At 36.0% G+C, this 12,085-nt stretch overlaps 1 protein-coding gene across 1 annotated transcript; it reads left to right on the forward strand.

The window, feature by feature from the left end:
- Positions 1–316: 316 nt before the first annotated feature.
- LOC114539289 (serine/threonine-protein kinase pim-2-like) lies at positions 317–1,342 on the forward strand. The gene is made up of 3 exons (XM_028559917.1): positions 317–346; positions 545–610; positions 959–1,342. The coding sequence occupies exons 1-3, from the start codon at positions 317–319 to the stop codon at positions 1,340–1,342; spliced, it is 480 nt and encodes a 159-aa protein (XP_028415718.1).
- Positions 1,343–12,085: the final 10,743 nt, after the last annotated feature.

Genomic DNA, 12,085 nt, shown 5'->3' on the forward strand with positions numbered 1-12,085 from the left:
TGTGCCACGCGTCACTAGAGTTGTCGATGGGGAAAACCTTGTTGAAGTTTGCAAGTCAAAAGGCAAGTCGATTCTATCGCTACAAAAATTATGAGTCTATTTTATCAGTTTTTGTTTTTTTATTCTAAACCCTATTCTAGTTTACATATTTCAGTTATAAAGTTGTTTTGTATTGACAAGCGATTGCTTTTGACTTTCAGATGTGACATCAGTACTATTATATAGAAAATGGCTTGATTGGCGAAGGCGGATTCAGTGATGTTTTCAAGGGTTATGCTATAAAAGGAACCGAAAAAACACCGGTAATTCGTACACAATGTCTGCCTTTTCAAAAACGAGCATTCCTGTTTGCATTATTGCCTAACCCTGCGTTTTACAATGAATAAATTTCCAAAATCTTGTTATGTTTGTCGGTTATATATACCGTTCATTTTTTCATCAGAAGCATTGATAACACAGCTACAGTTGTTGTTTATATGAATTCAAAACATATTGCTTCTCTTGCGATTTGTGTTAAAAAAGTTGTTAATTTTTCTTATCTTAGGTCGCCCTGAAATTTGTAGAGTATAACACGGTTCGTGAGTATCACAAGGTGAGCGGTTATCACAAGGTACGGTTGTATAAACTCGCCAAAATTGATCAAAGTTTGGAACATATAAGATAATACAATATACAGCCCGTGAAACTACAAAATACAATTCGTGAAAATTGATCGTTGAAAACATATAAATTTTGAGAGCCCTCACGATTCTTCAAAGACTTGTGTAGAAAGAAGAAAAGTAATCATTCTCGCGTTACCCTCCTGAACGTCTGCTATAAATGCCTTCAGTCGAATGGGCGAAAGAGCCGAGAGAAGAGGCTACATTACTAGGACACCGTATCGAAGAGTACAGTTGTCCCTGAGTCCCTCGTTTGCGAAACAACGATACTGAATTCTCCTACAATTGTTCTTTAACAGGATAAAGACCTCAGTGATGTACCAAGTGAAGTGTATTTCCTGAAGAAGATGAAAGATCATCCAAATGTCATCAAGTTCTATCATTATCAGTCTTTATCATCTGAGGAATTTGTGATCATTTGCGAAAGACCGACTCATTGCAAAGATCTCCGAAGCCTCATGTGGGACGTAGGAGGTTTCTTCACCGAGGATGAAACTCAACAATGCATGAAGAAGTTGGTCAACGTTGTATTGGCGATGTCCAAGAAGAACATCGTTCATCGTGATCTGAAATTGGAGAACATCCTTTATGATTTCGATACTGGTGAAATCAAGTTGCTTGATTTTGGACTTGCAGGGTATAATAAACCTGGCAACCTAGTTGACGCATTCTGTGGTGAGTAAACTTTCCAAGAATGTCATGAATCATTTACCTCTGCAACCTCGCACCAGGGTGGGCCTTGGAGCGAAGGTAAAAAGACCCTGGGTACGGGGTTGCTATCTCTGTTGTCAGAGGTTTTATCACCAAATTCCGTTCCCAACTTTAGCGTGATGCATTCTGTGGTGAGTAAACTTTCCTGGAATGCTATGAATAATTTATCTCTGTTCTCTGAGTTTTGGTGACCAAATTCCGTTCTGAACTTTTAGCGTGAGTTCGTTGCCTTTACCATAAAACAAATTTGTCTTTCCAATCTCTTTTCCAAAGTAGCAAATATTCAGCTATATTATTATTTAACCTTCATCCATACTCTCGGGAAATCTCAGAATGTATTTTTGAAAAAAACTAAAATGCTTTCATCTCTTGTAACCCCGCAGTAATATTTCTCATTTTCGGTCATTGCTTAGTAGTTTTATTCAGTGGCGTAGCCAGTATGACGATTTTGTCCCGCTGTATAAATTTTGAGTTATTATAATTATTCAAGTCTTTAGAAATCTATTCTTTTCACAGTCTGGCTACGCTACTGGTTTTATTCCATCCACCAATCAAAACAATAGCATTTTATATATTATACTTCCCCAGGCACTCCGAATAATATGCCTCCAGAATACATTCTGCATGAATTGTATGATCCTTGCAAGGAAGCTGTGCTGTCTATTGGAGTCATGATATATGAAATGTTGCACGGCGAGCCACCTTTTACGGATTACACAACATTTGCAGATGTTATCTCAGGACCGCCAAAACTGGATGATTTATCTGAAGGTGAGTTCAATTAATGAAATTATAACAGGTTAGAGAAAGAAAATATAGAAATCAGCATTCATATACATTTCTGAACTTCCTTAGGATGCACATCAATCCACACTAACCGCAGCCGCTAGCCCGCTACAAATACTTAAATCTTGGCATTGGCCTCAATCTAACGTTAATTTAGGGGGAATCATATTCGTATGCCTGGTTTATTTCTTTTGAAAACAATTTCACTTTCAAAAGAAATCAGCCTGCCATGACAGAGTATTTGAATTTGGTCCTAGGGGATCAATTAACGTTCGATTGACCCCATGAATCTTAGATTTTGTTGCTTTTCGAAGTGCATTCTTTCTTGTATAACAAGGCCATCCAGGATTTTGTATTCGAATTTTTTTATGTGTAGATTTGCAAGACCTAATGAGAAAATTATTTAGAATGGACCCAGCGGCTCGACCGAGTATAAAACAAGTTGCAAAGCACTCTTGGTTAGTAACCTAAACTTCAGCTACAGCTATATATTCTATTTTAGAAGCAGTCGGCGTTCGCGAATTTAGTGCCACGATATGCCTATAGGTTCCTGGTCTGAACGTTCATTGTGTACGTGCTTGCTTTGCTGATGTTGAGTACTAAGTTGTTAGATAAAAGATAGACTATCCACTTTCGCAAAGTGTTTTCTTTTGTCTAATCGTCTACATTTTTCAAAAGTGAAAGTTTAGGACGTGTAGTTGCGAAAGTTGTTTTGCAGTGCCTATAACCTATTGGCATGACAATATTCTTCAGCTTAGGATTAAAAGTCTATATAGAGCACCAATTATAGAAATTAATCAAATTATGTTATTGTTCTCTTCAAGGTTGCGAGTAAAGCGTTCATTCACTAAACGACTGTCATCCTTTTCCGTCGTATTTTTCACAGACGTCGTGGTTCGTACGAGTCGTGGTTCGTATAAATGATCAATGGCAAATTAAATATCATTGATCTTATGTTTGAAAATACTGTAAAGTACATGAAATTATTATATTAGCCATATATTATAATACTGTAAGATACGTTAAGCATGTTAAATAATTATATAATTTATTATATGACAGCGTTGTAAATATTGCTAAACTATAAATAAATTATTTTGATACGTTTTCTTTTGGAAATGACTTTTATTAACATTTAGTATATTAGTTTTTAAAATGTGTAATCAATTTCAGTATGTTTGACTGTCAGATTAGCTCGAGTTTGGGCTAGCTTTTTTAGAATACAGCCAGGGGCCGGTATTGTGCGACAAACTCATGCGCCATAAATACAGAAGATCCTGGGAACGAGGTTGGTTGGTCTAGCTTTTTTAGAATACAAGGTCCGGTTCTATGAAAGCATGATAGCGCTATAATATCCACTGGATAGTATTTTTTTGATAACTTTGATTTAATCTCAGCATTCCTAAGTTGAGGATTCTCTCTAATAATTTTTCGTCCAAAGCTGAAATATTATTGCTTTTTATTAAGCATTTTTAGAACGGTAGAAAAAATCACTATCGGGTGGATAGCGCTATCCAGCCTTCATACAACTGGCGCCAAGCTTTATAGGTATCTCACAAGTTACTTTATACCATCCAGGTTAAATATAAATTTAGTGCCCGCCCCGAGAAGACTGAGTGCTAAGGAAGGCAAATGGCGGACATTGTGAAAAAATTAATCAGGCACTTCCAACGAGAGCTTATTACCGAATTTCCAAACATATTGAAACAACATATAGTTGATTAACATAACCGAATTGACGTTCACCACTCTCAAACCAAACGGCTTTATTTAACAACGATTTGATTTTAAGAATGGACCCAGTGGCTTGAGGAAGCTCTATTGCTTGGTTTAAGATACCAGACTGATTACCGCTCGAAGGCTCACCTGGTTCGTCCTGAGTTTTGCTCGCTTTCTGCTCAGCCGGATTTGATTTATTAAGAGAAGAATCGAGTAACTCCACTCCTTCTTCTAGGAAATCGTAAAGGGCATCGACTTTAGACTCGATATCATTTGAATCGCGTACAACAATCTTACGAATTTCAGCATCGGTCACATCGCCGTCTTTGAGTTTGTTTCCCGTCGAGTCTCGGACCTTATTCCATAATAAACCAAGTTTTGAACTGAGAATACTTGTCACAATTGAAGTCATACCGAGTTTAATTTTTTTACCTAATCGATTCTAAACTTTGACTGAACACTGAATTTCTTTACTGAAGCAAATAATTAAGGCTAAATTTTCCACTAAACACTGGTGAATAAGCTCAGACACATTCAATCATATGATTCCTAATGATGTTTTTGTATGAGTTCTTCCGGAAACTTCGTCACATGTGAAACAGGCGAGATTTGAAGGTTGTTCAAGTTTACAGTATAGTTATAAATTTGCCATAGCAAACAGTTTCAATGAACTACACGCACGTATATAATACACAATGGCTGGAATCACCACATAGAGATATAAGTAACGGGGTTCCGAAACTTACTTACAAAGAGACAGGCACAAACATACATATATATTAAAGCAACTTAACAAATTTATCGTAGGACTTTCTCGATACACGAAGAAACAATATTCTCGATACACGAAGAACATAGTAACTGTTAATTCAGTATAGAATTACCTTGTCTACTACAATATACTGGGAACGACGACGTCTTATAATAGCGACTTATTATCTCACTACACGAGCTCCGTTTTATAGTAAAAGTTAGACATGAGCGAGATGAAATCATCGCGTGTTCATGAAATCATCGTTCAACAAAACCCAGTTTCAACCAAACTAAGTTAGGGTTTAAATTGAGTATTTACAGAAGTACATAAATTGGGAATATAAAAGTAAACAATATATAGCTACTTGACCTTAAATGAAATGGTAAATGTAAAGAAATCATGACTTGTTAACAAACCGAGCTACTTATTAAAAATATAGTAAATTTGATCACTTTTGTGATTCGATAAAAGTAAATAGCTTTTCTATCAAATTTGTTTGTTTAACCTCACGTAGGCAAATTAAGAAACCTGAAGCCTGCATGCATGCATGTATAATTATAAGCCTTGTAGTGGCTTGGTATCCTGTAAATACCTTGTATTCATTTTCATAAACAGCACAGGCACATTCTTTGACGGTCTTTCTGTATATCATACCAATCTATCTTTTTTTTATGAAGTCTGGGATGGCTCTGTTATAACGATGGTTGAGACATCCTAAATGCTGTACGCCTAAATCATAACATATATAGATTCTTTATGTTTTTAACGTAGATTTTTTGTTTTCGATAACATTTGAAAGTGTATTAGTAAATTCTAGCTATTTGAAGTGTAAATGTTATATATTATGTGTAAATTAATTTCGGCAAATGTTATCGAATATATTTATACACTTTAAAACGTCAAAGACATAAAAAATCTACAACCACAACTTTCTTTAAATTTCATATATGAATATTGCGATCATTATTAAAATGTAAGTGATGCAGGTTCCTCCTATACAACAGTAACATGGACCTGATGGGCCTGTATAATTTAAATTAAGCGAATGCTTACTATTAAATTTCAAAAATCTAAATGTATTGTTTGCTTAATGTCTATAAATAATCGTATATGTTTCTAACTTCGTTCTCTAGAAAAATCCTCAACATTTAACGCCTACATAACATGTATACAGTATGTACTTTTTCAGACAAGTATTTAATGTTTTCCATGGAGGTTTTGTAAAAAAATGTACATTACGATCAAAGGTAAGTGATGCTTCTTTCTCTTACAACAACGACAGGGCCATTTGGATGGGATAGATCGGGAGACCACTCGTTTTTTATTTCTCCAAAGAACGTAAGAGTTTCCAGCTTCCCGCCTGTTTCAGGGTAGCACAGAATGGAGTAGGAATCTTTCTTCTTCACCGAGGTTAATACCAATATTTTACAAATTACGTAGTGAAATGCAACGCTCAATACCCAATGATCATTTGGGACTTGTATTGTTGTCTTCAGAAATCCTTCCTTGGTATATATTTGAACCGCCGTATGATCGTCTGTTGGTATTATGATTTCGTTTCGTTTGGAAATACAAAATGGAAGTGCCCTACTCGAGTCTCGTCTAAACTTATATTTCAATTGACCTGTCTTGTTACAAACATAGACATGAGGGTCGCCGTCTTCCATGATGATGATATCATGGTCTTTGCATATCGAGATCCTACTTAAAAACAAATTTTTAGGCTTGAGAAAATCCAACTTGTGTTCCGCTTTTAAATTGTAATTCCCATCAAATATCATCAACACGAATCCCTCATCAAAATGTCCTCTCACCGCGTAGACATTGTTATCGGTATCAACAGCAAGCGGCTTAAGAAAACCAAGTGTAAATTCAGGTAAATCGACCTGTTTCATTTTTCCAGTCTTTGGGATGATCACGATGCTGTCAAAAGACAGACTACAAGGGAAAGTTAGAACATCCCCTTGACTGTTTACAGCGGATATGGAGGAGAATATTCTTTCATCAAGAAACTGTCCGTTTAGAGGATTAGGCAATTGGTCCATTCCCAAAGATATTCTTGTTGAAATTTCATACCAATTTATTATCGGGTGAAAACTACGAGCAGGAAGTTCAATCGTAGGCATGCAGGCGAACACTTCAAACGAATTCTTGCTGCTGAATTTTCTAACATATTGAAACAACACATAGTTGATTAAAATGATCGACTTGACGTTCTCCAATCGTTGGGGTTTATTCCAAAACGATTTTACTCCACCGTTCAAATACACCGAGAATATCCCTTGAATGGTTGGTAAGCTATGCAGCTTTTTCAAAAGCAAAAGACACCCAGTCATTGCGGTCTCGGGACTATCGAGATGTTCCAGTATTTTCGAAACTATTCGTAGCTTCGCAGCAAAAATTCGGTCTTCGATACTAAACGCCTCATTTCTAAAAGCAGTAGTTGCTGTCTTGCGCGCTTCCTCGAATCTTTTTCTCGCAGTTTCAAACAATCCGATATCTTTCGTAATTTTAAGCTTTTCCATGGTGCGAGTGAGCTTTTTGCCTTGGCTTAGGATACCAGACCGAACATCGCTTGAAGATTCACCCTGTTCTTTTTGTGTCTTCTGCTCGGGAAGTGATCTATCTAGAAATGCATCCAGTAACTGTACTCCATCTTGTAGGAAATTATAACTGGTGACTAAAGTTGCTCGAAAAAGGCCACCGAATTTAGGCTTTTTATCATTTAACTCGCGTACGACAATATTTCGAATTTCTGCATCATTCAAGTCGCCATCTTTGAGTTTGTCTAGCGTCAAATTTCGGGCCTTATCCGACAATAAACCAACTGTTGAACTGAGTATACTTGTAATAATTGAAGACATAGCAAGTTTCGTTACTCAAAATCATGCAGATTAAACTTTTAAGACGCAAATTATTTTCGAAAAGCCGAGGAGTTGCTAAGTGAGTGAAAACGTTGCTAAGTTATGTAATGATTTTGTAATTTGGTTCCCAAAAATTTCATTTCGGTGGAATTGGAGCATATTGCCTTCTTCTCGACGGTGGTCTATTATGATATACATAAGTCTTTGAGACGGTCAAAGTTCCGAACTAAATTATCTTCGATAACACAATTTAGCAACCTGCATGGCGCTTCACTCAAGCGATCACGCAGACCTTTGCGTTTGGGAGGAACTCAAATTGCTTTGACTTGTAGATAGAGCCTGACAAATTCGGAATTTTTTGAAGACTCAAGCAAAGGTATATTATCACGATTCAATTTTGTTGGCCGATTTATTTGTGATAGATGTTTTTTATAGTGTATTGACTTGCAATGTCAGTGAACTCTGGACTTATACAACTGGACTGATAATGCAATAATGATTTAAGTTCGTTGTTTATTCGTTCGCGTTTTGTTTTGTTTTGTTTTGTCTTGTCGGATTCAATAAGTTCGGCGTATCAATATTAAAAGGCCGGCAGTGTTGTTGAATTTAATTTGATTTGATTTCTTTGAAGTAGTTGCTGTCTTGCGCACTTCCTCGAATCTCTTTCTCGCAGTTTTAAACAATCCGATATCTGTCGCGATTTTAAGCTTTTCCATGGTGCGAGTGAACTTTTTGCCTTGGTTTAAGATACCAAACCGAATATAGCTTGAGGATTCACCCTGTTATTTTTGTGTCTTCTGCCCGGGAAGTGATTTATCTAGAAAAGCATCCAGTAACTGTACTCCTTCTTGTAGGAAATTATAACTGGCGAGTAAAGTTGCTCGAAAAAGCCAACCGAATTTAGGCTTTTTATCATTTAACTCGCGTACAACAATATTTCGAATTTCTGCATCATTCAAGTCGCCATGCATCTTTGAGTTTGTCTAGCGTCAAATTTCGGGCCTTATCCCACAATAAACCAACTGTTGAACTGAGAATACTTGTAACAATTGAAGACATAGCAAGTTTCTTTACTCAAAATGATGCGGTTTAAAGTTTTAAGACGCAAATTGAACTTACAATTTCCTTGACGCTCCCACCTGTAGCGGCTAATATACAGACAATATATAAAATTCTTAAAAAATTTTTTTTCGAAAAGCCGAAGAGTTGCTAAGTGAGTGAAAACGTTGCTAATTTATGTAATATAAAACATATTAGAAAGCGAAATGAAAATTATATACACAGAACAGTTTCTTGAGCAATGTTATTCTAATATAACATATGTCCTGTGGAATTTTTCATTATATTTTAAATAGATATCACTATTCAATTGAAAATTTGCATGCCAACTAAATGAGCACACTAGCTTGTAGTTTCCACATAATTTTAAAAGCCACACAACGATACCATTATTCTATTTATAGTTTTGATTTTTACTGAAAGGGATATACATTATGATTATTTTTTTACTTGGGTAAAATCTAATACAATATTGCCTAAGTTTAACAATAACACTTGCCGCGTTGACATTATGCAAAATAATAACAATAAATATATTTGTAATTTGGATTCTAGATGCAGAAAGCGATAACACGGTATACACAACACCGCGGAAAAACGTCTGCGCACGCGTCAATTCTGCCTGTAAGGGAGTGAGATTAAAAATTATTAAAAAGCGGTACCGAACGTTTCCGAAGGCTAAAAATGGCGGCAAAAAGGAGTCATTTCATTCGTGTCTTCAAATCCATATTTCGAGGGCATAAATAAACATTGCATGATAGAAACTAAGAGAAAAAACGTCCAGAGAGTCCTAGAAGTGGCATCCTACAAAAACACCTGCAAAAGGTGACTGTTAACAAATTTTTCGTCTCAAACATTTTGTTTATAAAATAAGCAACGACAGTTTCCGAACTTTTGGTTGAGACACGTTTTATTAAAAAAAAACATGTCGCCAGATACGAGACGTTTGCGTGTTCTCAATGATTGAAAATTAAGATGTATTTTACAATTTAAATAGATTAGAAAGCTTAACTTTCCGCGGGTTTTCTTAACTTTTAGGTTTAAACTTTTGTTTTCGAAAAATATTCTAAAGCCACCCTGTAAAAAAAGGAAAATTTACCGTGAATTCCAGTTCGTTCGATACTCAAAATGCTAGAAGGCTTTTAATTTATGTTCTGTCTGGCCGTCTTGTATATTTTTGCCTTTTCTTAACTTATATTTTATCAAAAAAATGGGCATGTTTTGTTCCAAAAGTTGATATTTAGATTTACCATTATATTTTGATATTCCGGCGCGTGCGCAGACATTTTTCCGCGGTGTTGGTATACACACCTATGATGTGGATAATATATACTACCAGTTGTTCTTTTAATTAGGTTCAACACTATCACTCTTAATTTAGCTGTTAAATGATTCCATAGTTCCACCGTTCCAGCGGTCCCATATTTTCCGATTCCCGGACTGCCCCAGTCCTCGATTTCCCGATTTCTCGATTTCCCGTTCCCCCTTTTGAAAATAAAACGAACTTCTGTGTATCTTCACAAAACAACTTTTTGGAAGAAGTATCGAAAATCCTTTCAGTTCGCCTATTTTCACGAAGGCATGCAAACTCAGCTCCTACTTTGTCGAGTGTTTACACGGTACAGGATGATATTCCTTTGCATCAAATTTTTTTACTGGTTATGAATCATACTACACGTAAAAATACAACATTTGCGTCGTTTGGTTTTCATACGCAATCCTCTAACGCATAGATCCGTAGAACCATAGAACCGTAGAACCATAGAACCATATAACCATATAACCATAGAACCATAGAACCATAGAACCATAGAACCATAGAACCATAAAACCATAGAACCATAGAACCATAGAACCATAGAACCATACAACCATAGAACCATACAACCATAGAGCCATAGAATTATAGAACCGTAGAACCATAAAACCATAGAACCGTATATAGAACCGCAGAACCGTAGAACCATAAATCCGTAGAACCATAGAATCATGTATAGAACCGTAGAACCGCGTAAAGAACCAAAAAACCATAGAACCATAGAACGTAATCGTCAATTAAATATTAGGTATCGAGGTGTATCAATAAATAACACAAATGAATATACCTAACTTGGTTATACACTGAATAACATTCTTACGTTGAGGGGTTGCTTTGCATGATAAGACTTATAAGAAGTGTTGCAATCGCCTAAGGATTTTGTCCAAATTGAGACATCATGTAAGCACGGACGCTGCTAATAGGAAATATCAATCTATGATTCTCCCAGTTGTTACGCACCCTGGGCTTTTGAAACTTTAGTTTACGAACATCCAGTTGGACAAGCTTCAATCAATTGAACGCCGCGCAGAAAACTCATTACTCCAGAAGAACATGGCCAGATGCCTCCTGATTATGAAGATACTACATAGAAAGTTGTGTAGTATTGTAAGGAAATGCTTAGATAATTGAATGTGTAGCAACGTCGATATAACTATTTCGAAATTAAGTGTGTTAGTATTAATCAATACATGGAAAAAATTTTTTTAAAACTACCCAAAGTAAAGTTGGAGTTTGCGAAACAATCATTTTATTATATTGGTGCATAAATCCATAATGATTTGCCAATTGAAATAAGACGAGAAGATGATTATGGCCAATTTTTAAAGTTACTGAAAGACTATTATAAATAAGTATAAAATTATGTGTCCCGTACTGTAGTCCCGACAAATTTCAAGTACTTTACAATAGGAAGAGTTTGAAGAACAATTATTAAATTAGTTTTTTTACATATTTTTAAATTGCATTGTTTTTATTTAGAAGTAGAGAGGGTACGTATTGATAACAGTGTCTTGTACACTGAAATTTTTACATTCTTTAAAGATTTATAATAATAATAATAATAACCATAGAACGTAGAACCGTAGAACCATAGGAGCATGCATAGAACCGTTAGAACCGTAGAACCATAGGAACATGCATAGAACCGTTAGAACCATAGAACCATGCATAGAACCGTTAGAACCGTAGAACCATAGGAACATGCATAGAACCGTTAGAACCGTAGAACCATAGGAACATGCATAGAACCGTTAGAACCATAGGAACATGCATAGAACCGTTAGAACCATAGAACCATGCATAGAACCGTTAGAACCGTAGAACCATAGGAACATGCATAGAACCGTTAGAACCGTAGAACCATAGGAACATGCATAGAACCGTTAGAACCATAGGAACATGCATAGAACCGTTAGAACCATAGAACCATGCATAGAACCGTTAGAACCGTAGAACCATAGGAACATGCATAGAACCGTTAGAACCGTAGAACCATAGGATCATGCATAGAACCGTTAGAACCATAGCAACATGCATAGAACCGTTAGAACCATAGGAACATGCATAGAACCGTTAGAACAATAGGACAATGCATAGAACCGTTAGAACCATAGGAACATGCATAGAACCGTTAGAACCGTAGGAACATGCATAGAACCGTTAGAACCATAGGAACATGCATACAACCGTTAGAACCATAGGAACATGCATAGAG

The sequence above is a fragment of the Dendronephthya gigantea genome, unplaced genomic scaffold (genome assembly GCF_004324835.1).
Source record: "Dendronephthya gigantea isolate DGI-Jeju-01 unplaced genomic scaffold, DenGig_1.0 000198F, whole genome shotgun sequence".
In the NCBI taxonomy this organism is placed as follows: Eukaryota; Metazoa; Cnidaria; class Anthozoa; order Malacalcyonacea; family Nephtheidae; genus Dendronephthya; species Dendronephthya gigantea.